Below are 27,570 nucleotides of genomic sequence, written 5' to 3'. Positions count from 1 at the left end.
ATGGCTCTGCGTCGCTGTGGTCATCTGCTTCACCCGACTCTCCAGCCTCTGACTCCGCTGACTCTGCATTCTCCCCCTCTGGCTCCACTTCCTCTGGCTCCTCACGTTCGGCCTCTGGCTCCAACCCGTCATCCTCCTCATCCCGACGCTCGTCTCTCTCGTCTGGATGTGGCGCTGGATCTGCTGTCGCTGGCTGTGGCACAAACTCCTCTGCTTCCACTCTCATCTTGCTGCTGGACCTTCCATAATGTCCTGTTGATGGAGCGCTGATGACTCTCCAGTTCTCTTCCTCCTCATCAGAGCTGCTTTGCTGGTCTTGTTGTTGTGACTGCTCTTGGTGTCTGTGCTTCTTTTTGAGCTTCTTCTTTGATGTTTTCGGTGTCTCAGGTTGGCTTTGCTCGACTGGGAGAAAGTCACAAGGCAGCAGAAGGTTTCTGTGGAGGACTCTTGTTCGACCTGAGCCTCTCTCTGGCTTCACCTCGTAGACTGGACTGTCTTGGTGCTTTCTCTCTGTCACTACATGGACCTGATCCTCCCAGAAGGATCTCAGCTTCCCTGGGCCACCTCTCTCAGAGAAGTTGCGTATGAGGACTCTACAACCGGGATACAGCTCTGCTCCGTAGCTCTTCTGGTTATAATGCTCCTGTGATCTGTCTCTCTCTCCTTGTGCAGTCTCTGACGCCAGGCGGTATGCCTCCTCCATGCGTTTTCTCCACTTGCTGGCATACTCACTGTGTGATGCACTCTGGTGACTCGGCTTGAGACCAAACATGATGTCCACAGGGAGCCTTGGGTTCCTGCCGAACAGAAGATAATACGGTGCATAACCAGTAGCTTCACTGCGCGTGCAGTTATATGCATGAACGACCTTCGCCAGGGAGCTCTTCCAGTCAGCTTTTGCATCTTCTGTCAGGTTTCTCAGCATGGAGAGCAATGTTCGGTTAAATCGCTCCACCTGACCATTCCCTTGCGGGTGATACGGTGTGGTGCGTGAGCCTTGGATACCACAGTATGCTTCCATGTTGGTGAACAGCTTGTTCTGGAACTCCTTACCCTGGTCATGGTGGAGTTTGGCAAAGAATCCGAACTTGAGCACGAAGTCACCCCAAATCTTTTCAGCCGCTGTCTTTGCCGATTTGTTGGTACAGGCATAGGCTTGAGCAAAGCGAGTATAGTGGTCCATAACCACTAAAATGTACTCGTATCCTCCTTTGCATTTCTCAAGGTGAAGATAGTCAATTGAAACCATCTCAAAAGGATATGTAGTAACTATGCTCTTCAGTGGTGCTCTGGTTTGCCTATTGGGTCGCTTACTTTTTATGCAGCTACAGACCTTGGTGATGTAATGCTCAATGTCTCGTTGCATGTGTGGCCAGTAGAAGCGGTTGCGGACCAGATGCAGGGTCCGTTCCACACCAAGATGCCCCATTTCCTCATGCAGTTCTTTGTATATCAATGGGTAGAACTTACTGGGTAGCACTAGTTGAGATCTTGTGGCTGTTCTTCTGAACAGGATGCCGTCTTCATCTATGTAGAGTCTGCTCTTCTCTCTCATTAGTGCTGCCACATCGTCTTGATGTTCTTGACGCTTTACAGTCGGCCACTGTTTAGTCATGATGCATTCTCTTACTTTTTTAATGACGGTGTCCTCCTCTTGTGCCTTTCTCATCTCGCTGTGGGAGATCTCGGTGATCGGAGATGGCACTTGATCCTCTTCCTCTGCACACGCGGTGGCGATGGTGAGTGGGCACATCCATGGTTGTTGCTCTTCGACCTGTATGGATACTGCATGTGTGACACTGCTTATCACCTCAGGCTGCATTTCCTGTGAGCACTCTTGCATGTACTTATCCATGTCTAGTGGCATTCGTGACAGGCCATCTGCATCGCCGTTGAGCTTTCCGGGACGATAGCGAATGCAGAAGTTGAAGTCGGCCAGCTCTGCCACCCAGCGGTGTGTCGTTGCATTCAACTTTGCTGTTGTCAAAACATACGTCAACGGATTGTTATCTGTGTAGACGACAAAAGATGGTGCATATATTCTCTAAACCGTTCACATATCGCCCACTTCATGGCCAAGAATTCAAGTTTTCCTGAGTGGAGATGGTAATTCCTCTCAGGTTCTGTCAGGGTTCTTGAGCCATATGCAATGACAACAAGCTTGCCTTGCTGTCTCTGGTACAGTACGGCACCCAGTCCTTCTTGTGACGCATCACAGTGCATTACGAATGGGTCTTCGAACTGTGGGTAGCCTAGGATAGGCGGATGTAAGAGGAACTCCATCAGTCTACACAGGACCTCTTGGTGCTCTGCCATCCAAGTGATGGATTTACTGGATGGCGCCTGATCTGATTTCTTCCATCCTCCCGTCTTGCTCTTTTGTTTTCCCTTGGCCTTTCCTTCTGGTGTTCTCTCAACCACTAGCAGGCTATACAGTGGCTTGGCAATGCGGGAGAAGTTGGGAATGTACTGTCGGTAGTAGGATAGAAATCCCAGTAGTTTTCTTAAGTCTCCCACAGTTGCAGGTGTCCTGTCCTTCAGAGCTTGCACTGGTGCTAACTCAGTAGGGTTCATCGTGTAGCCTTCTTTAGACACAATCTTGCCGAGAAACTTCACACTGTCTTTGAACACGTCACACTTCCGCGGTGTCAGCTTGACTCCATGTTGCTGGTAGCGCTGTAAGACTGCTCGCAGATCTTGCAGGTGATCATCGAAGGTGCGACTGTGGACCAGATTATCATCAAGGTAGGGCTGGCATGACTCGTCCCTGAGTCCCACCAGGCATTCTTCCATGCTTCGTTGGAATTCTGCTGGGGCGGAGGACAGTCCGAAGGGGATCCGCACCCATTCATATAGGCCCCAGGGTGTAATAAAAGCTGTCAGTGGTTGACTGCTCTCGTCCATGTGGCCCTGGTGGTATGCCTTCCCCTGGTCGAGGACAGAGAACCATGCACTTCCTGTTAAACTGTTCAGCATGTCCTGCACACGAGGGATGGGGTGACGGTCAGGGATGGACTTCCGGTTCAGCTCCCGATAATCACAGCATAGACGGAGGCTGCCATCCTTCTTACGCACACAGACGATGGGCGAGGAGTAAGGGGATCTAGATTTCTTTATCCATCCTTTGTTCAATAAGTCCTCCAGATACTCCTTGACTTCTTTGTGTAATGGCTTGGGCACTGATGTGTAGGTGCGCTTGACAGGGGTGGTGTCGTTCAGTCTGATTTTGAGCTTGAGGGAGGGGATACTCCCCACATCATCATCATTGCGGGAAAACGCACCACTCTCTTCTCTCAGCAGTTGTTTCACCATCCTCTGCTTTTCTGGTGACAGGTGGTCGACAGACACCAGGGGGTCCCACCCGCTTCCATCTTGGTACGCCGCAGCCACTTCACCTCTCTTCTCATCTGTCTGTGTCTGTGTAGTCTTTTCCATCAGCACATCCCCTGCACTTTGTTTCACATCAACTGGTCTCGCGTCTGCAGGATATATGGCTTTGATCCTCTGTACCTGGCCCAACACTGTGCGCGGGTTGACAGTGATGTCATAACAGGTGTCATTTGTCACTGGGATGCTGACTCGGGACCATGTCCCTCTCTGCAGGCTCATGATGGATTCTGTGATGTTCAGACCATCTGGCCATGTTGGACTCTCATCAGGCTCGAATACTACTTCCTGTTTGGTGGAAAGGGGGCTTGTTCGCACGCAGCACTTGACCTCCTTTGTCTTGCCAGCTGGTATGACTGCATGACGTCGTCCGACTCTGACCACTCCTTCTTTCGTGTCAATGTCACTGGTTTGGAGTAGCTGTGTCAGCACTTCTATTCTGTTGCAGTCAAAGGAGAAGGCTTCCCTCAACGCCTTGGTGGTGACGTCAGGCTGTTTTTCCATTCCACACTTTACTAGCTCTTCGATCACATTGTAGCCAATTATTGGCTCGGCTGGTACTCTTGGGTCACGGGCAATGAGCACAGGTACATGGAGTTCAGGGTTTAAGGTGTCACCTGATTTAAGCTGGAACTTCACTTCCACCCAGCCTGCGAAAGGTATGGCCGTCTGGTTCACTGCCTTTCCCAGCACGGTGCCTGATTCTAGGAGTTCTTGTATGCTGCGTACTGTCGTGTGTGGCAGGTGATTTCTTCTCCATTTCTCACTCATCATGCTCACCTGCGACCCGGTGTCCCAAATGGCTTGTGTTTTCACTCCATTAAAGGAACAGTCGACCATACACTTCTTCCCAATGAGGCTCAGCAACTTTGATTGGCGCTGTGTGGATAGGTGACTCACATGGATGGCGCCTTCCCCTTCTGCTGACCCCCATGGCTCTGACTCCGATGACTCCATCTCCTCTAGCTGTCTGATCCGTTCACACAGCAGCTTCTGCACATTTTCACTCTGTTCACTTTGACTTGGGGAGGGTGCATTTAGTGACATGACAGTGTGGCCTGAGATCGCTGCTTCATCAGGGTTGCCCAGTGGCCTCCGTGGACCTCTGCAGCCTCTCGAGACGTGTCCTGATTGGCCACATTTGAAACAATGTTCACAGTGATCACCCACCCCATTGTCTTGACAGGCTTTACATCCTCTCCTTGTATTCCATCTGGGTGTGCGGGGAGCCACTGGAGTGTTGTGCATGCTTTTTCTCATTTCCTCCACTTCTTGTTTTAGTTGTTTTACCACTTCATACAGCTCAGTGTCCTTTTGACTCGTCGGTACTCCTTTACGCCCCTTGGTGTTCTTCGCTGCAGCTGCGTGATCTGGCCGAGCTTCTTCGTTGTCATGACACTGTTGATGAATTCCCACTTCTGTCTGCATCTCGTGCACTCTTGTTATTTTACTGCTTGTATTCTTTTTCAGCTTATTCTGTCGTTCCAGATCAGCACTCGATGCTTCATTCATCTTTTCAATGAGAATTTCATCTGTGACGGTCAAATCATCAAGAAAAGTCTTTAGTTGAAACTTGATATTGTCACTGATGAGCCCTGTGCTGACAGACCTCAGGAATCTGCGGTGTATGAGTTCTGGGCTGTATTGTTCATCTGTCCCTGGCTCCTTAGCAGCAAGCAGTAGTCTTTCTTTTAACTCCATGGCCCTGAAGAGAAAGTTTTGTGGCGACTCACGGCTGTCCTGTGTGATATTCACCAGCCGGTGGTACAGGTCAGTGGAACTCTCTTCCTTGAAGTGGCCTTTGAGTATGGTTTTAAGTTGAGAGAGAGTGAGGTCACTTTTAATTTCCAGCATGTCCCTGATGCTAAGGCCTGGGCTGATTGCTTTTACTACGGCTTCAGTAATTTCAGCTTCATCGTGTCCCTTGCTCAGTCCCACATCAATTTGATGCATCAGGTTTGTGAATGAGAGCTTTTCTCTTTGACCCCTCTCCCCAATCTGTCCATGAATCTTAAATTCTCTCCGTATTGTCACTTCAGCCAGTCTGTTTTGTGGTGGCTGCTGTGTCACATCTTGCTGGTCTGGAGGCCGACTTGTTTTCTTTTTTACTACTCCACTCAGGCGTTTTATTTCTTCACTGAGAGCTTGTGTAGATGACTGAAAACTCAACTGAAGGCTGTCATATTTTTTTTTTAGAATGTCAAGTTCTTCAGCTTCTCTCTCCGTGTTCGGTTCACTTTCTGCTCCTTGCTCCAGCGCCTCTGTTAATTTCAGCAGCTTGTTTAGATGTTGTTCTGCTACATCTGGATCTTCTTTCTCAATCACAGTCTCAATTGATTCATTGATAAGGCGGAGCAACACGTGCCTCTTTGTTTCCTTTTCAGCTGACACTTTAATTTCAAGGCACACTGTCTTTAATTGCTCCACAGTCAGGTCCAGTAGCTTCTCACCCAACTGGTCTTGCAATTCTTCCAGCGCCATTTTCTTTAAGTGTCCAGCCTCTCATCCACGTGAAGGCACTTCTCCGCTCCTGGGCTGGTTCGCCATATTTTGTTACACACTTGGATAAAAATGATGATTTTCCAGTGTGCAGGAATTGAAGGTTTATTTATCTGTAAACACACAGACAGAAGGCACACAATAAGCAACACTGCTCACGTTGTTGCAAACTCTGGTCCTAGGTAACATATCACAAAGATCACAATACTAGTCAATAAGGTCCATTCAGTTGGTATACATTAAATAGCAGTAATACTCTTATATTTGTTTAGTGTACAGAAACCACAAAATGACTTCTCTTGTTATCCAAAATAATCACAATTATCAAATACATAAAATGTCACATTACTATCAATAGCAAAACGTTTTCACCTTGTAAACAAACTACTAAAGTGTCTGCAATATAACTCTCACAGTATTATTTAGGCTACTAACTCTCAAAAACGGAAATATATCAGCTGCATTACATTACTCTGGCTACCATAATGAAATCATCTTACACAACACACATCCACATCATTCATTCCAGGCTACATATGAGCTTCTTAACCCAACCCAACACGTCATGTTCAGTATATCAAGGTAAGCATTTCTAATGACAACTCATGTGCATTCCACACACACATATGCTTCACAGATACCCTTCTCCGTTTATACCTTCCTTTAACATGTTCACTATCACATTTCTACACTTTATCTCATCGTTTCTCACCTGTAAACACACAGACAGAAGGCACACAATAAGCAACACTGCTCACGTTGTTGCAAACTCTGGTCCTAACTGATCAGGACCCCTGCTGTCCAAGTAGTGCCTTGCACAGTGTGTTTAGCTGCCCAAACGATTGCCCGTCCACAAATGAGCATCACTCATTCATTGTAGTGCAAACCAAGAATGATAAACTGTTTCACAGCTTTAGTAAATGTATAATCATGCAAAATGTCTTAACCACAGTTCACAGTATAATGTAACCAACTAATTAAATTAAATAAAACACAATCATGTATTGGAACAATCAAATGAAATAATATGATGGGGGTATTCCCGTTGCCTGTATTAATCATATACTTCAGAACCCCAATATAATCATGTATCTCACATCTACAGCAGTGGTTTAAACAGACAGAGACAGTGTAGTGCCTCAGTGATCTACAGCAGTGGTTTAGACAGAGACAGTGTAGTGCCTCAGTGATCTACAGCAGTGGTTTAAACAGACAGAGACAGTGTAGTGCCTCAGTGGTCTACAGCAGTGGTTTAGACAGAGACAGTGTAGTGCCTCAGTGATCTACAGCAGTGGTACAAAGCCAGTGGTATCTTCTCTCACCTGCTGTCAGCTGGTTTACTTCACTTTGAAGCCGGTCCTTCTCCTGCGTCAGTTTGGTGTTCTCCAAGATCAGAGTTTGGTAGTTGGACTTCAGAGTGTTATGATCATGTACCAGGGTGTCGTTGGCCATGATGTTACTCCAGGGTGAACAATCTGCGAAGGACAGAAATGGATGATAAAGACAGTTATCGCTACTGTTCATGATGAGGTCAAGCATCTGCGGTGGAACACTCAACGTTGTTAATTATCCTTTTTTTCATGTGCATTGTCACTTGCCAACACTACTTTATTCATCATACTTTTCAGGTGCATATCATGCAATACAATAATACAAAAAGAAACGATGAATTTGATTACAAAAATAAATAAATAATAACATAACAATAACATTTTGGGTTAAAGCTGTGGTGGCCTTAATTGTTTCCTGTATGCATCTACCTTTGTCCAGCACCAGCGAGGAACTGGATGTGCGCAAGACTTGCATTTTGCATTGCATTTTAACACATTGATTGCTAACTTTTGAAATTCTACTCAGGATTGCTTCTGCTAAGCGATTAACATTGGACTTTTTAACTTTTTAGGGGCCCACAGCGAGGGGCCTCTTATAGCACATCGCACATTGCATAAATCAAAAGGAAGCCAAACTAGTCCACTTCAATTTAAAAAAAAAAATATGATTCTACCATCTTCCATTCTGGAGATATTGACCTTTTTCTAAAACCTGCTTTTCACTGCACGCTGCTCTTTTGAAAAAACAGCAGAGATATGGAAGGTTGAAGTTGACAGACATTGACAGACAGATATAAAAATGAACACAAATAATATCATATACATACTACACACTGAATGAAAGCCCTGAATGTCTACTTTTAGGACGAAAACAAATACACATGGTCCCATGTATAGTTTGTCAGTAATTGGCTGTTGAATGCAGCTTGCGCCCACCAGAGAGGATTTCAGAAAATGCATGGACCTGAAGAACCATTATTCACAAAATAAGGCCTATAGCGACATGTACATACTATATACCGTATGAAACAGAAGACTCTCTGCTTTCATAAGAAAAATACTTCTACTGTAATAATAATACAAATCACACCCCTGTGAAGTGAGCAGTGCAATGTTGCACAACATTGCACTGCTCACTTCACATGGGTGTGATTTTTATTATTATTACAGTAGAAGTATTTTTCTTATGAAAGCAGAGAGTCTTCTGTTTCATACGGTATATAGTATGTACATGTCGCTATAGGCCTTATTTTGTGAATAATGGTTCTTCAGGTCCATGCATTTTCTGAAATCCTCAGAGTATTTTAGACAAGACAAGGAACTGACAACTAAATATTCACAAAATAAGGCCTATACATACTATATACCGTATGAAACAGAAGACTCTCTGCTTTCATAAGAAAAATACTTCTACTGTAATAATAATGAAAATCACACCCCTGTGAAGTGAGCAGTGCAATGTTGCACTGCTCACTTCACAACATTGCACTGCTCACTTCACATGGGTGTGATTTTTATTATTATTACAGTATTAGTTTTTTTCTTATGAAAGCAGAGAGTCTTCTGTTTCATACGGTATATAGTATGTACATGTCGCTATATGCCTTATTTTGTGAATAATAGTTCTATAGGTCCATGCTTTCTCTAATCAGACCAGTGTGTGTCCAGTGGAAACCTCGTATGAATCTGATCTCAGGTCAGAATGGGCTAAAGTTCTCTCTGAAAAAGAGAATTTTATAAATGAAATGGATTCAATAGTCTAGTATTGACAAACAGTATATGGGATATGTGTATTTTATTTGTTTTCCTCCTAAAATTAGACATTTAGGGCTTTCATTCAGTGTGTAGTATGTATATGATAATTTATTTATGTTTATATCTGCCTGTCATGATAACGTCATGATGATGATGATTCTATGCACATATGTGATCATTGTCTCAGTAAACAAAATCAACAGATCGTTTGATAGCATAACAGTGACTTGAGAGGTTGACATGTCTGGACATGAACCACAGGAGCGACTCAACTCGCAGTGGGGGGGGGGGGTTCCACGACATGTCTGGACATGAACCACAGGAGCGATAAGCGTAGCCCGGCTGGCTGTGATTTCGACAAAATGACAGACAACACGATGGCTTCCGCAGCTTAGGATTGTATTAGTTATCCATTACAAACGGGTCGATTACGTCCCAGACGCCTTATCACTGCAATTGGCTGGCGAAGGCGCTATGGCGATTATGGTGATCAACTGCCGAGAATCTTTTTTCCGAGAATGAGAGTAGCATTGCAAACTGCAAAACGATCGATCGCAACTCGCAGTGTGGGGGGGGTTCCACGGTGTGATATCTGCTAGCCTAGTATACTGCTTCTTTGTCCAAACATGGCTGACGCGACGGCGAAAAAAAGACAGTTGGTCAGATGTATACTGCTTCTCCTATGGCGGTCCTTCGAGAATACGTCATTCGTTTCGCGTATACCTGTCCGTGTGCGTGAAATGGCGATCGACCGTTGGAGATTATTCTTGGTTTATATACGGGTTTATATTTCCGAGAATGAGGCGGCAGACCGGTGAGTTGTCGTTGGAAAGAATTAGAGAGGGCTGTGTCGAGTGGATCTGTGTGAATGAGTGGGGGGGGGGGAGAAACTGTAATGCGATGGAGAGATGCCTCGGGAGAAACCATGTAGAAACAGGAGGGGAAGGGTAATCGAGTGTATTCACAAATTTCACACACACTAGAAAATGGGTAGCTCCATTTTAGATCCCCTGATCTGCGTTGGTCTATGCCGTGTGCAGGACGGCGATGCCGCCTCCCCAGTACGTCGTAATGGATACGGCATGCCTGGAATGTGGTTAGACCAGGCCTCTTTTCAGGAGGTGGGGGGCTTTAAACTCCCGGATCTCACAGCGGATCTTTCTGGAGATGATCAGTGTTACATTATGTGTTGTCCGGGCGTCAGAGAAGTTGATGTACAGTATACAGTAAAAACACCAATAAAACGCTTTAGAGCGTGATGCGCAGACGGCGCTCGAGATTAATAAAACGCTTTAGAGCGTTTTGCGCAATCGATGAGTTAAACAAGGCCTTAATAGTTGGCACAGCTAGAAAATGTCAGGCAACAAACTCCATGCAATACTCACAGCTCACGCCCAGGCCTGTGATCACACCCGTCAGTATAAGACACAGCATCCCCAGACACCCAGCAACACCCACAACAACTCTGAAAGGACTTCTCCCTGTTAAGACAAAAACAAGATAAGAGTAAATGCCGTTAGCTAAACCCAACCGGAGCAAAGTACTTTGAAATGACCTCTAAAATACTTTTACACATAAGGTGAATCACTTCTATAACTGTCCTCGGCCTCAAATCTCCTCTCCTCTGTCTCACATTCTTTGTCAAGACTGGAAAAGCATAAATATATGTAGACAGCTTTCAAGGATGAGAGGCTTGAACTATTGACAAGTTAACAAATGGTAACTATCTTGATTATTACTTGCGCAAGCAGAGCGCGCAAGTAATGTTTTCGCCCGGTCTCCTTCGTCGTGACAGCTGTTCCGCCATTCGATGCTTACGCAGAAAAACATCAAATCTGTGCCTGTGTTGCTGGACCAAATGACCACAAATGACCATATCTCTTACGTCATCATTTAGAGCTAGTCATACGTATACTATATACATAATCAGTAAAAAATAAAATAGCAAATTGTGCCTGATCTGCTGGGACCAGAGTACGTGGTGTGTATGTGTATGACTAGCTCTTAATGATGACGTAAGAAATATGGTCATTTGTGGTCATTTGCTCCAGCAAACCAGGCACAGATTTGCTGTTTTCTTGCATAAACATCAAATGGCGGAACAGCTGTTATTGATAGTCAGAGGTTATCTAACACATTTAGAAGATATAAACTCAGATTCCCAAACTCGAAATGTTGGATCTAATAGCTTTTACTGAAACACACTTAAAGAAAAATAATAACATTACTTTTAAATTAAAAACAACGAACACGAATTACAATACAATGAGGAATGACAGAGAAAAAAAATATATGTGGGGGAGTTATGTTTGCTATAAAAGAAGATATTTCCATTGAAAAAATTCAAACTGAAAGCAGGATATTAGAGAAAGTAGAACATATATGTATACATGTAAAAGATAAAAATCTATATATCATTCTAATGTACAGATCACCTAAAACAGACCTTTCAAAATTAAACACATTTCTCGAAAACATGGTAAAGTATCTATCATCTCCGACTTCTGCAATTATGATAATAGGAGATTTCAATGAAGACCATAATACTGAGATAGAAAGAAGTATAAAGACCTACATGTCAAAATTAGGCTTTAAACAATTAAATACAAATCCAACTACAGATTACGGAAGTATTTTAGATCATGTATATTTTAACAAATGTGAAAGTATTATTAAAGAAATTGAAGTTAGAGACACATATTACTCTGATCATGATTTAGTATTAATATCACTATAGTCCAACATGAAATAGATTTAAAATAATTGACAATTTACAATAAATAATACTTTGTTAATACAATAATTATACTGTATAATATATTTTAATTCAGTTTATATACTTTTTTTTCCTAGGTGTTTACATGCATAAAGTAGATAGGTAGTAAATAGTTACACCTAATAATTAGACATTTCAAATGTTCCTTCACAGAGATATTGAGATTCCACCGTTTACAGAAAAATTATACTGTATAACATATTTTAATTCAGTTTATATACCTTTTTCTTTCAACACATATAAATGATTTATTTGTCTCTGAAAAACTAAAAAGGGATCCAGAATATATCTACAACGATAAAACAGTATTTCTTATATAGATAGAAACTTGAATCATACTTAATAATACTAGATGTTTATATGTATAAAGTAGGTAGCAAATAGTTACATCTAAACATTAATCATTTCAAACGTTCCTTCACAGAGATACTGAGATTTGACAGTTTACAGCGGTCGAAAGGACTTGCGCGCTCTGCTTGCGCACTAGTTGGCCATTTATGGCCTACTAGTGTGCAACAAGCAAGTATGTACTCGACAGAGTGCAGTTCTAGTTACTCTTAGGGTGCCATTAAGGACTTTAAATAATATTACTAATCATATTACAGTTTTATGAGCTGGGGGCGTGTGGTATGTCATATTGCAATTTTGGGCATGTTAAGAAGCGCTTTTGACACCCCGTGGAGTGCGCAAAACGGCCTTGAATTAGTCATGGGTGTGTTTAGGGCGTTTTCTCCTTCCAGCCAATTATGCCATTCCCTTTAAAAGTCAGCTGATCACCTGCGGTCTGTGCAATGCTATTATGATGGCGGACATAGAAGACGTCCCAAACCGGCGGAGGCTCTTCGGTTCTCCGCCGAAGAAGTTCGAGTGCTCGTGCATGAGGTCAAACAACGTCAACAGGCCATTTACAGGACTCCTTCCCTGCCTCCCCGCCTCGACCACATAAAGCAGGCGTGGGCTGAGGTGCAGGCGGCCGTCTGTGCGTCCTCCGGAGTCACCCGCAGTGTGGCACAAATAAAAAAAAGGTTTGCCGATCTCCGGAGGACGAGCAAACAGAAGGTATGTTGAGTACTTGAGTTGAATATTGACATTGACCAGAATGGCTTGGGGATTAATAGAGGTGGCTCTCCATGGCCTATTGCCTTATATTGAAATTGACAATAGATTATTCAATCCAAAGGTCGCACAAACCGACGGCAGCAGTCGGCCACGGGAGGAGGAACAGCTACGTTGGAGGTTCTCACACCAGCCGAGGACCTCGCTGCCTCTACCCTCTGCACCGAAAGCATAGAGGGGTTCGGTGGGGTTGAGGTCGGCGGGGTATCTGGTAATTAAATTTCCTTCCAATTCCACTTATTATTTGGGGTGGAACCGTGGAGAGCATTCTCCCAAATTAACACCACCTGGTTTATGATGGCCGAGTGTATAGGCGCATGCATGCCACGCAATAAAAATTAAAAAAAAATTGGTCAAGATAATAACCACATAGACTGCAATGTTTGTCAGCTTCAACAAGCTTGCAGCCAACTACCTGTCTAAATTCACGTGTAGTAAATTCTACACGTATATACGGTGGAAATGCCTATAGATATATTTTGAAATTAAATAATATCAAACGGGTTATTGGCTATAAGTCCAAAAAGAGTGGAAGGCATCAGTTTCTTTCAGGGTTTTTTATACGTTTACAGCTAAAGCTGTCATTATTATTTGAAATAAATATTTCTAAATACAAGCTTACCCGTTTTCTGTGCGAGTGAAACTCAAGTTCAAATGTGTTCAAGGAAAGAACAGGTCATCTGGTTTAAGTTCAACTGCAGACAGGAAGACAAGGGAGACGTTAATAGTCTGGCAAAATGGAACAGCTTTCTGTGCATTTATTTTATTTCAGAATAAACACACCTCTGCATGTGAGTTGCAATTGCAAGTGTTTCCAAACTTAAATGTCACTCTTATTCCCGAAATCCAAATAAAGTCACCTTAAACAAGCTAACCACTTTTAATCTATTCCAAAAAAATGTTGCCAAATATAAAAACGAAAAATTACAAAATGAGTGAATAAAAAGTGCAATAAAGACCTGAATGCTTGTTGAAGTTCCTCGATCAGCTCCTCTGCTCTGCAGGAATGAGTGTAGGCCTAAAGGGCCATATACGCACGGAATGCGTGCCAGTATGTGGAGGCTGTGAGCTGGCGTCTCCCGTCTGAAATAAATCAAAATTACGATAGGCTAAGAAAAATAATTATTAATAATAATAATCTGTTTGTAGTTTGCTTACCAGGCAACTAACGGCGACCGCGTCGCACCAGATTATCTGCCACCTGGTCCCTCGCTGCCTTTGCGTTTGCCCGCTGCACTATATTCTCAACCCCATCATTTGGAGCTGCAGGTACATGCAGCTCTGCTTGCTCTCTCCGGTAATGTTCCAACCACCTCTCCTCATCAAAGCCTTCTAGCACCAGTCTATGACGCAGGCATATGTTGTGCAATACACAGCATACGGCAAAGAAAGATGCTACTGAGGGGTGTATTGCAAGACCCCACCTGACCTGTCCAAGCAGCCGAATCGCTTTTTGAGCACGCCAAATGTTCGCTCGATTACCACACGTGCCCGTGAGTGTTTTCTATTAAAAGAAAACTCACGCACCGTTGTTGGCCCCTGATATGGCACCATCAGCCAGGTTTTTTGAGGATAACCATTGTCGCCTAACAACCACCCGTCAGGAGGGGGGTCCCTCCCGAAGATTGTAGGTATGACAGAGTTATCCATGATGTAGGTGTCATGGCTTGATCCAGGAAATTTTGCACATACACTTGTGATGTATTGAAATACATCGCAAACTACCTGGACATTGATGGAATGGGTTCCCTTACGGTTCACATAGGCTACACTATTCACATCCGGAGCCCGAATCTGGATGTGCGTGCAATCTATGGCACCCAGAACTCCAGGGAACCCATACTTGTCCAGGAATTCCTGTTTCACCCTATGTTGGCTTTCAGGTGTTGTGGGAAACGTGATGAACTCACGGGCGTGTCGGAGGAGGCTTTTAGTGACCGCATGTATAGCCAGACTTACGGAAGGTTGTGACATTCCTCCAAGTGAGCTGAGGTGACTTTGGAATGAACCACCAGCATAAAAATATAGTGCAACACTGACTTTAACAGCAACTGGCAAAGCAAAGGGACAGGTGACATCGGGCTCGATGTCGTTGCTGACCAAATGGCAAATGTTGGTTACTGCCTGACGGGAGAGGCGCAGCTCAGCTCTGCATTGCGTCTCTGTGAGATAACAATATAGGCCTATTATTTTTTTTATAATATATATATATATATATATATATATATATATACACACACACATGTGCGCACACACAGCCTTCATGAAGTTGGATTACCAAATAACAAAGAAGAAAAAAGAAGAAGGAGGCTATGGCCTTATACCTGTCAATCCTAAGTAATTCCTTCGTTGTCTGTAGACTCTCTCAGAACGGCGGCGGCGTCTCTCGTACTCTCTGCCGAGTATATACTCCATTGTTCTCTCTCAGGCTGGACATGTGAGAGTGGTGGTATTTATACTGTGACCGTGATTGACTGACGTCAGGACGTGGAGTAGCGTGTGTGTTCATGTGTTCCCAAACTTCACATGCACGTGCATGTGTACCAACTGCGCGCTCGTGTGAAATCAAACATTGCTCTTTGCGTTTATGAGGTGGTCAGACCCACGTCTAATCGTTATGAGTGTTTTTAGGTCAAGGGGCTTAATGGCAAATTGCGCAAAGCGAAAATAATTAACATATGGACACTCCCACAATGCTAAAATATTCAGGAAAGCCGTATGCCATATGTGCGTGTCACACATGCGCACACACAAACATATACATATTGTGGGAGAAGGAGGGAGGGAGATCATTTAAAATCGTTGACCCTATGGTTTTAAAAGGTTTAAACGTGTTTGTATTGGTGATTGTTAGTCTTAGTAATATCTCTTACCAGACGGCTTCTTCTTGGTCCGTAGATCTCCATAGACGGCATCGCCTATCTTGTGCAGATCAAGACTCTCATAATGTCCTTCTTCAGTAGTTCTTCTTGCAGTGACGGTGGTGTCATTCTCGTAGTCTGCATCATCTTGGTCTCCATCTTGGACCTCGATGTTTTCAGAATGCCTCGCTACAGCCATCTTTACCGTTATGGCTTCATATTCTTCCTGCAGGTTTTTGACCTCTTCACAACACACTGAGTATAATTATATACTATCTTCACTACCCTAAACGATGACAGCGCTGTTATTATGACAGCTCACACTGTATGCACACACACACCCACCCACACACACGCACACGCACACGCTCACACACACACACGCTCACACACACACCCACCCACACACACGCACACGCTCACACACCCACCCATCCACCCACACACACGCACACGCTCAAACACACACACGCTTATGCAGTTTCCCTGCTATCATGTCATGATCTCTCTAAAGTTACACAACACACAACTGTCCAGTTTTAAGAACACCAACACCAACGATGTTAAATAAAAGTTCAATGACAAATAAGGACACATTGTATTGCGCTGACAGGTTTTAGTCAAAATGATGTAGCAGGTACATATAAGATATACAAGTGAATGAATGCATGATTCCACCAAAGATCCCTCACGTATTATTTATTGACACTTTTATTTTGTAATGTTTTGTGCAATAGATCGTTTTGGGAGTCCTCACTCCTTCCTGCTGTGACGTCATCCACCTGCGTTTGCTTCCACCTCTCTCTCGTGCTTGAAGCCAGACATATCATTGATCCGATATCTCAAACCCTCACCCTAACCCTAACCTCCCACGGGGCAGCAGCACACCTAAACCCAACCTTAACCCTCTCCCAACCCTTAACGCACCCCTCACCAACCTTAATAGGCCTATCTCACAGCCCTTCCCTTTCCAGACCTAGTGGTGTTGACGTGACTTTACATGTTAAAAGACCTACATTCAGAAGCCATAAACAACACATAAACGTTATTCTATTTGGTTTAGAGGTCTTAACATCTTGTTCTCTTCATCATAATATTGGTCTTTTACATTTTAACATTTGGAAACGGCCTTAAATGGTGCAGAGAAAGCAGGTAGGGATGTAGCTTTGGTCCATAGCCTTACTCACGGCCATTCCTCCTCCTACAGATTTTGTCCAAATCTCACAATAATCGGCACACATGATCTCCGGACCTGTCCGACTAAAACACCAACTTGCAGAATCTTGGTAGTGCGCATCGTTCGGCCGTAATCGTCGTCCGAAGATATAGTAGGAGGGGCCTATTTTACAAAGAAAATGCCATAAATCACGACCGGAATGTCCGATGCATTCCAAATTTTAATCGCATGTCGCGTGTGGTTCAATCAACAGAGTTCGAAAAGCAATTCCATTTTCATCCATAGGGGGCGCCGCAAATGCGAGAAATGTAACCGTTTGTCGCAAAAACATGATTTTTGGGAGATAAATCCACTCCGAAGTAGTTATTCATGATCACAGGGGTGACGTGACATTGTAATTGGCTGGCAAAATGAGTGGGAGGGGCCTATGTAAGCGACTGCGGCAACCACACTTTGCATTTCTTCAAAATTGCGACCTTTCTAGTTTTTAGGCTGTACTACTGCTTAGATTTCCAGATGGTCTGGGGGAATGCAAATGTGTGCTGCCTGTAGAGTGCTCGCAGGAAATGTTGTTGTAGACTGCCACTGTGGCTCTCCATCATGCTGAGGTCTGAGGTCACATGACATGACCTGCCTTGTGCGGTAAAGCTGAGTGTGGGTGCACCATAGAGTTATAAAAGGATAGAGGCCGAACCAGACCCCTCCCCCCCCCCCCCCCTTTCAGTGGAAGTTGCTCAGTGGCGTTTTGAACATAGAGTATTAAAAGGATAGAGACTGAACTGGCGCGAAGCTCCGCCCCCTCCGCTATTCATGTCAGTGGAAGTTGCTCAGTGGCGTTTTGAAGCACCCGGAAGGCTGCCGGAAGGACCGTCTATTTCCGCACTTTTTCGCTGATTCAGCATTTGGGCACCAAATTTTGGTGCCCAAATGCGGAAGTGCAGCTGGGCTTTAACATTGAGCGCTCGGTTGCACGGGGTTTCCTCGTCAAGAATCCATGGGTCCGCCTGCAGTCCTTCCTCTTACCACTAGGGCCCAGCGCTTCAACATTGGAATGCCTAGCTGGCCCCTTGGTTTTGAAGCACCTGGAAGAACGGTCTACTTCCGGTTGCACTTCCACTTCCGGTTGCACTTCCACATTTGACCACCAAACTTTGGTGGTCAAATGCGGAAGTGCAGGGTCTCCTCGTCCTAAATACACGGGTCCGCCTGCAGTTCACGCTCTAACCACTAGGGCCAAGTGCTTCAACATTGGAGAGCCTCCCTGGGGGCTTGGGGTGCACGAACACACACACACCCACACACACTCTGGTTATAAATATTCTTATCCGGTTCTCTTAACACATCATAATTTCCACTGAGATGAAAGAAGCACATCTAGGCCTGTTTTATCTAAACTGCAAATAATCCATCTGATTGACTGGTATAATATTACTGGTAGATCTCTCAGCAGGTGACAGTACACAGCTACTGTACAATTACAACAGATGGTAGATGTTTTCAGGTGGTCAGGACTCCAGGCGCCTTAGATAGACAAAATAAAGTAAACACAGACATGCAGCAGTCAGTTCTTCGCCAGGTTGTTTTTGGCCTGCCTTGTTTCCTGTTTCCAGTTGGGGTCCATCTGAATGTTACATGCTTAAGCAATTATTTAGACTAGAAAGAAAGATATACAGTGTACACACACACACACACACACACACACACACACACACACACACACACACACACACACACACACACACACACACACACACACACACACACACACACACACACACACACACACACACACACACACACACACACACACGTCCCATTAGTTGTCAGAGATTCGCATGCAATGACCAATGCAGCACTGATGCTATCTAACTATAAATGCACCAAGTCTGTACGTCTGGACCTGATCACCCCTATATCTCCATATATGGAGCTGGTCTGTTCTGTCATCACAATGTTGTTCTAACATCTGCATAGACTCCATATGTGGGCATGCCTGACAAAGAACATGCATATGTGGGCATAAAAGAGACACAGAAAGGAGAGAGGAGATCCGCAGAGAGGAGATCCGCACACCGTTTTAAAAGCTCCCAAATAATTGATTGACAACAGAGCGGAAAACAATACATTATTTGGGAGCTTTTAAAAACGGTGTGGATCTCCTCTCTCCTTTCTTAGTTACTTTTTTGGATCCTGCACCCGTTACACATGGGTGGGGCATTCATTTCCAACTTGCATCGTTCCAAGTAGGCCAGTGCCCAACAGGCACCGCTCTATAGTCTATCTAGCTATAAATACATGTCTCTGTATGTCTGTATGTACATGTGTACGGCTTTAATGCACGTACCTCGAGAAGCGAGTACTTCTCCCACAGGGAGAAGTACTTTTCACAAAGGACACAATAAAGCCCCATTTGTAAACAATGTTAAATACGCATAAATATACTGTAGAACATAACAGTTTTAGGTATTACCCAGGCCTGGCCCTTTAGTTGAATGGTTCATGCAGCTTATTACTTGCGCAAGCAGAGCGCGCAAGTAATGTTTTCGCCCGGTCTCCTTCGTCGTGACAGCTGTTCCGCCATTCGATGCTTACGCAGAAAAACATCAAATCTGTGCCTGTGTTGCTGGACCAAATGACCATATCTCTTACGTCATCATTTAGAGCTAGTCATACGTATACTATATACATAATCAGTAAAAAATAAAATAGCAAATTGTGCCTGATCTGCTGGGACCAGAGTACGTGGTGTGTATGTGTATGACTAGCTCTTAATGATGACGTAAGAAATATGGTCATTTGTGGTCATTTGGTCCAGCAACACAGGCACAGATTTGATGTTTTTCTGCGTAAGCATCAAATGGCGGAACAGCTGTCACGGTTTTTGGCGCAAAGTAACCACAGTATACCGCTAATCAACTTACAACTACACACTTTATACAGTATAGAGTAGCCTATAGAGTAGATATGTATACGTATATAGTATATGCCTACTATATATATACTATATATATTTCTTACGTCATCATTTAGAGCTAGTCATACGTATACTATATACATAATCAGTAAAAATAAAATAGCAAATCGTGCCTGATCTGTTGGGACCAGAGTACGTGGTGTGTATGTGTATGACTAGCTCTTAATGATGACATAAGAAATATGGTAATTTGTGGTCATTTGGTCCAGCAACACAGGCACAGATTTGATGTTTTTCTGCGTAAGCATCAAATGGCGGAACAGCTGTCACGGTTTTTGGCGCAAAGTAACCACAGTATACCGCTAATCAACTTACAACTACACACTTTATACAGTATAGAGTATATATGTATACGTATATAGTATATGCCTATATACTATATATATACTATATATATTTCTTACGTCATCATTTAGAGTTAGTCATACGTATACTATATACATAATCAGTAAAAATAAAATAGCAAATTGTGCCTGATCTGCTGGGACCAGAGTACGTGGTGTGTATGTGTATGACTAGCTCTTAATGATGACGTAAGAAATATGGTCATTTGTGGTCATTTGCTCCAGCAAACCAGGCACAGATTTGCTGTTTTCTTGCATAAACATCAAATGGCGGAACAGCTGTCACGGTTTTTGGCGCAAAGTAACCACAGTATACCGCTAATCAGGCACAGAGTGTTTACATGCATAAAGTAGATGGGTAGTAAATAGTTACACCTAATAATTAGACATTTCAAATGTTCCTTCACAGAGATATTGAGATTCCACCGTTTACAGAAAAATTATACTGTATAACATATTTAAATTCAGTTTATATACCTTTTTTTTCAACACATATAAATGATTTATTTGTCTCTGAAAAACTAAAAAGGGATCCAGAATATATCTACAACGATAAAACAGTATTTCTTATATAGATAGAAACTTGAATCATACTTAATAATACTAGATGTTTATTATGTATAAAGTAGGTAGAAAATAGTTACATCTAAACATTAATCATTTCAAACGTTCCTTCACAGAGATACTGAGATTTGACAGTTTACAGCGGTCGAAAGGAATTGCACGCTCTGCTTGCGCACTTCTTTATTTGTCTCCACTAAAGTACAATTTTACGTATTTCTATTGTGGTATTGCTTGTTGATGTCACACTACATCACATCACGAACCTCTCTATATAAAGTACCGGGATGGCACTGCTTTGCTTTGAACGGACCCGGTGAGTGTGTCATGAAACGTGCTGCAGATAACATCCGGCCAGCTCTTCACCACAGACCTCTTCAGGCATCATCAATCTCATCGTCCAAGAAGCGTAGCTTGTCAGGAACAGAGACCGAAACGGTTTTCCACTGCTCCCCCTCTAACTCTGTCACAACCGGACTGTCCCACACCAACGGCATGGCTAAGAAGGACAGTGATGAGATCGATGAAGGCCTGTACTCCAGACAGCTCTACGTGCTGGGCCACGATGCCATGAAGCGTATGCAGAACTCCAATGTCCTCATCTCTGGCATGAGAGGGCTGGGAGTGGAGATCGCCAAGAATGTCATCCTGGGAGGACTCAAATCTGTCACTGTGCACGACCAGGGTTCTGCAGAGTGGAGAGACCTCTCGTCACAGTTCTACCTGCGGGAAGAGGACCTGGGTAAGAACAGGGCAGAGGTGAGTCAGTCTCGTCTGGCTGAGCTCAACAGCTACGTCCCTGTGGCAGCCTACACTGGGCCACTCACAGAGGACTACCTGACTCAATTCCAGGTGGTAGTGCTGACTAACTCCACTCTAGAGGAGCAGCAGCATGTAGGTGAACTCTGCCACAGTAAAGGAATCAAGCTGGTCATCGCAGACACACGGGGACTGTTTGGCCAGTTGTTCTGTGACTTTGGTGAGGACATGGTGGTGTATGACACCAACGGAGAGCAGCCTCTGAGTGCAATGATCTCCTTGATCTCAAAGGATACGGCTGGTCTTGTGATATGTCTGGATGGAGCTCGTCATGGGTTTGAGAGCGGAGACTATGTCACCTTCACAGAGATTCAGGGTATGAAGGAGCTCAACAACTGCCAGCCCAGAGCTGCCATGTCTCACCCTTTGAGTGTGACAGTCACGCAATTTAACCCTTTACCACGCACCACGCCACACGTGCCATTTCACACGCATTATAATGATAAATAACAATTTTCTCTGCGGCTCCGCCGCGTAATAACGCACGCTCCTCACAAACGGTAAAATAGCCGATCTGCATGCAGCACTGATATATGCAGGAGGGTAAACAGTGGACCAAAATCGTCAGCAGGGTCCCTGACTGTGTGACGCATGGAAATGAGCCATGCAGAGTTTAACATCGCTTCGAAATATTTTTCATGGAAGACAATATAGCCCCCACAAGTTACAACAAGTGAGTAAGTGACCTGTGACTATCTCTCTTCTATACTGGTGTGTGGCGTCTCTTGCGTGATATGAGGAAGTGGAACGGTGCCATAGCCCGTGCACATTATAGGGACAAAGTCGTGTGTGTGTGTGTGTGTGTGTGTGTGAAGTGAAGTGAAGGGGGAGGGGCCGCATCGCGACTTGTTTCTGTTCATAGAGAGAGAGAGCCCACAGATGTGTTTGAACTAAGAAAATGTAAAAATAAGGAATTTTAACACATTCCAGTTTTCTGACATATTCCCCAATTTCCACTGAGATTATGGGGTGAATGAATGTGGCCAGACCCATCTTCTCTTTCTGTCATAGTGACATTGTCCTGCATCAGATCATGTCCAAATCAGGTTCTCCAATCTCCAGTAGCCTCTTCAGTTTTTTGAAGATTTTTGACTCCCTTACGGAGCTATGTGTGTGGCTGGCTGGGTCTGAGCACTATGTGTGTGGCTTGCTGGCTGGCTGGGTCTGAGCACTATGTGTGTGGCTTGCTGGCTGGCTGGGTCTGAGCACTACGTATGTGTGTGGCTGGCTGGCTGGCTGGGTCTGAGTACTATGTGTGTGGCTTGCTGGCTGGCTGGGTCTGAGCACTATGTGTGGCTTGCTGGCTGGCTGGGTCTGAGCACTATGTGTATGGCTGGCTGGCTGGCTGGCTGGGTCTGAGGAGCATAGATCGATAGATATCTTTTTCATTTCTACTTTAAGCATGAGGAGGCTGTCAGTGCAGGGAGAGCAGCTGGCATGGAGGTGAAGACATCAGTGTTAAGGTTAAATATCAACGTTAAAACGGGCCAAATCGACATAAAAAAGCCAATTTTTTTGGCACACATTAAGACACTAGAGTCTCACTCTTGACATTTTCTGAAATATGGCAGCCCTGTGCCAGCCCATGAAAATCGATTGTCTAGGTCCCTACACCTTCAGTGTCTGTGACACGACTGACTTTTCTGATTACGTTAGAGGGGGTATTGTCTCCCAGGTCAAGATGCCCAAAAATATTTCCTTCAAATCTTTCTCATCCTCCATGGCCGAGCCAGAGTTCATAATGACAGACCTTGCTAAGTTTGATCGTCCAAGACAGCTGCACATGGCCTTCCAGGCTCTCCACGCCTTCCAGAAGAAAAACAGCCGCCTCCCAAAGCCCTGGAACCAGAATGATGGTGATGAGCTAGTGACATTGGCTAAAGATGTGAATTCTGCCCAGACGGGCTCAGCCAAAGTGGAGGAGCTGAATGAAGCTCTCATCAGGAAAATGGCCTTTGTCTCTGCCGGTGACCTGGCACCCGTCAACGCTTTCATTGGTGGACTGGCTGCACAGGAAGTGATGAAGGCATGCACAGGAAAGTTTACGGCCATTATGCAGTGGCTGTACTTTGATGCCTTGGAGTGCCTGCCGGAAGAGGAAAACCTAGTGCTCCCAGAAGAGGAATGTGCTCCTAGGAATTGTCGTTATGATGGCCAGATTGCAGTGTTTGGCACCAAGCTGCAGGATGCGCTTGCCAAGCGGCGCTACTTCTTGGTTGGGGCCGGCGCCATTGGCTGTGAGCTGATGAAAAACTTTGCCATGATGGGACTAGCTGTTGGGGACGGTGAGGTCATTGTGACAGACATGGACACCATAGAGAAATCCAACCTCAACCGACAGTTCCTCTTCAGACCCCGTGATGTCACGAAAATGAAGAGCGAGACAGCGGCAGCAGCGGTAAAGCAGATGAACCCATCCATGAAAATCACCGCGCACCAGAACAGGGTGGGTCCAGACACAGATAGTATATATGATGATGTCTTCTTTGAGGGCCTTGACGGCGTGGCCAATGCACTGGACAATGTTGAAGCCCGTCAGCATATGGACAAACGATGTGTGTACTACCAGAAGCCCCTGCTGGAGTCTGGTACCATGGGCACCAAGGGCAACGTCCAGGTGATCATCCCCTTCCTCACAGAATGCTACAGGACCAGCAATGACCCCCCGGAGAAGTCCATCCCCATGTGCACCCTGAAGAATTTCCCCAATGCCATTGAACACACGCTCCAGTGGGCCCGTGTGCAGTTTGATGAACTATTCAAGCTGCCACCAGAAAATGCCATCCAATACATAACAGATCCCAATTTCAGAGCCACTACACTATCTGGAGATCAGGCTTTGGATTTGCTGGAATCTGTGTACAAGAGCCTTGTCACAGACTGTCCTCGCAACTGGGATGACTGTGTAGCCTGGGCACGCAACCAATGGCAGTGTCAATACAGAAACAACATCCGTCAACTACTACACAACTTCGGCCCAGATCAGCTCAACAGCTCTGGCGCCCCCTTCTGGTCTGGGCCCAAAATATGTCCTCATGCCCTAGACTTCAGCACTAGCAATGACCTGTACATGGACTATGTAATGGCAGCAGCCAACCTGTTTGCCCAGACATATGGTTGTCTTGGCAGCACTGACCGTGCAGCAGTGGCCAAGATCCTGCAGGAGGAGGTCAGTGTACCGACCTTCACTCCTTGCTCTGGAGTTAGAATCGACGTTTCTGAAAGTTCAGAGAATGAGTCGCAGAGTTCTATTGCCTCTGTTGACGACTCCCGACTGGAGGAGCTGAAGACTCTTCTTCTCCCATTCACCAAGTCTTCCTCCCAGTTCAAGCTCAAACCCGTCTACTTTGAGAAGGATGACGACACAAACTTCCATATGGACTTCATTGTGGCAGCATCCAACCTGAGGGCAGAGAACTATGATATTCCCGCTGCAGACAGGCATAAGAGCAAACTGATCGCTGGCAAGATCATCCCTGCCATTGCTACCACCACAGCCTCTGTGGTAGGCCTGGTATGTCTGGAGCTCATTAAGATCGTGCAGGGACACAGGAAGTTGGAGTCCTTCAAGAACAGCTTCATGAACATGGCACTCCCTTTCTTCATCTTCTCCGATCCCATTGCTGCTGCCAGCAAAAAGTACTATGAGATTGACTGGACGATATGGGATCGATTTGAGGTCAATGGAATGCAGCCCACCGGTGAAGAGATGACACTCAACCAGTTGCTGGACTATTTCAGGAATGAGCATAGGTTGGAGATCACCATGCTTATTCAGGGAGTCTCTAGTCTCTACACAGACTTTCCTGCTATTCCAGCTGCCCAACTTACAGAGAGACTGGGGCAGCCGATGACCCAGATTGTGTCTCAAGTGTCCAGAAGGAGGTTGGGTAAGCACGTGAAAAGCCTGGCATTTGACGTTCATTGCAACAACCTTGAGGATGTTGAGGTTGAAGTGCCCCAAATCAGATACACCTTTTGCCACCGAGCCCCACAGTGAACTCGTACACCTGTGAGAGGAGACCTGAAGAGAGGGGAATGAGGTACATCCACACCAGCTGTAATCATTTGCATGCATTTACTTTTTCACGTTTTATATATTCTTTAAAAACAACTACTAAATCTGGGATTATGAGGGAGACAATTCATTTTTCCATTTGGGTTAGAACTCATGGCTTCGTTATTCATTTATGTTTTTTTATTTTGAATGATACATGCTACTGTATATGCCCACCCTTGGGAAATCTCAATAAAAAGATCCTGAAAATAAAAGAAAATGGAATGAGAAATATAATGTAGCCTATATATTTCCAAGCCACCACAAAAATAGTAATCAATTCTTTGAGACACTAAATGTCGCAGCCGCTGAGAAGTTCAACAGACAACATGTATTGTCGAGCGGCAGCTCAGGATACATGTTTTCCTGAACATACAGGATCATGGATGGACAGGATACACGGCCACATGTGGATGTGAGAAAGCAAAATTAGAACTGCATGACCAAACTACTAGATTGGCTTGGGCTAAAGAAGAGAAATGGCACAGATGGCCTTATGTCCTAAAACATCATACCGAAACGATCCGGAAATATAAAACACGTGAGATAGTCTATGCAAATTCAATCAGGATTTCAACAGAGGCCATTACAGAAACAAAACAAGAAGGAACACGACACAGAGGACCGTATACCGAAGTCATCACCAATGAGACTTGTCTGCACAGTGCACACCCTCCCACAGACATGTAGTCAGGAGATGCTGCATTTTCTTTTTCTTTTTTTAACCTTCATTTAACCAGTAAAAACACATTGAGTCTCTTTTACAAGTGGGAAATGACCAAGAGGCAGAAATGAAATTACACTTCAAAGCTACATCGTACATGTCAAATTACAAAACAAAACAACAGAATATCCACAGGCACAGGGGGCCACGCATTAAAAGTAAATTAATCCACAAAACTAATGTCATTTGTATTGTTGACCTATTTCTAAAATATTAGTGCAACTTTCATAATTTTTTACCCCTCTATCACACAGAACTATGTTTTTTGTGTCCATATCACAGGGGGGCAGTCAGACAGATATTTTGTGAAGCCACTGAGGAAATCGGGATTTCCTGAAAGTTCATATAATGGCCTGTTGTGGCGCTGTCATTGGACCCAGAAAAACCCATAGCCCCATAGAAGTCCATGTATTTGGGCCCAACTTCACCTAGACTGTATTACCTTAATAAACATGGTCATGAATACTTTCTGCTTCCAGTCACTAGTTTAAAGTCTCATTTCTAATGTCATAATATTCTTTTTGGAAAATTATGGTCCCATTTATTAAAAAAATTACCATAAAGTCGCGCATGTTCTGAGGGGTGTGGCTACCGTTACAGTCTATGATTGGGATTCCCCTCCCACTCGAGTCAAAATAAAAACCAACGGAGAAGAAGGGGGGAAGTCCCGCCTCGTTGTCTGGGCCAGCCAATGGCCAGCTGGGCTAAAACGGATCTAGAAAGATGGCGACTTACAATACAAGGACTGACAGGCTTCATTTTACGTTCATGTTAGACCCAGAGAACGCTTTGTCCATATTTTTTACAGTCTATGCCATATCACTAGGCCCAAAAATAATTCCATGTGACAGAGGGTTGAACGCAAGTTTCGCTAATATTTTAGAAATGGGTCAACAATACAAAACGTTATTTTTGTGAATTCATTTACTTAACACAATGACCGGAACTACTTAATATTGACCAAAACCTGAGCAGAACTCCCACCACGCGACTCGGGCAATCGATTATTTCATACAGCTTAAGTTAAAAAATCTGAACTATCCCTTTAAAGCATGAGGACATTTTGCCTTAATTGGTTGTCTATGGTGGGGTATACAAAAATGGCCATAACTTTTATTTTCTCTATGTTTCTGGCAGAGCAGACCTCTCATTCTGTGGACATTAATGACCAAATGAATAGGAAAAAAAA

At 44.4% G+C, this 27,570-nt stretch overlaps 2 protein-coding genes across 2 annotated transcripts; one reads left to right on the top strand and one right to left on the bottom strand.

Moving 5' to 3' along the window:
• Positions 1-6,584: 6,584 nt before the first annotated feature.
• On the bottom strand, positions 6,585-15,924 carry LOC310855992 (uncharacterized protein; the record flags this gene model as incomplete). The annotated part of the gene is made up of 4 exons (XM_083761207.1): positions 6,585-6,598; positions 7,209-7,361; positions 10,358-10,453; positions 15,738-15,924. The coding sequence occupies 4 exons, from the start codon at positions 15,922-15,924 to the stop codon at positions 6,585-6,587; spliced, it is 450 nt and encodes a 149-aa protein (XP_083617333.1).
• Positions 15,925-21,108: 5,184 nt separating this feature from the next.
• Positions 21,109-25,600, top strand: LOC310855991 (ubiquitin-like modifier-activating enzyme 1; the record flags this gene model as incomplete). Its single annotated transcript, XM_083761206.1, has 2 exons — positions 21,109-21,972; positions 23,183-25,600. 2 exons carry the CDS (start codon positions 21,109-21,111, stop codon positions 25,598-25,600), a joined length of 3,282 nt encoding a protein of 1,093 aa, XP_083617332.1.
• Between the last annotated feature and the right edge of the window lie 1,970 nt (positions 25,601-27,570).

Source organism: Protomyctophum parallelum (genome assembly GCF_964188405.1).
Source record: "Protomyctophum parallelum genome assembly, chromosome: 3".
In the NCBI taxonomy this organism is placed as follows: Eukaryota; Metazoa; Chordata; class Actinopteri; order Myctophiformes; family Myctophidae; genus Protomyctophum; species Protomyctophum parallelum.
Note: the sequence above shows the minus strand (reverse complement) of the source record. Positions and strands in the feature narration are given on the sequence as shown.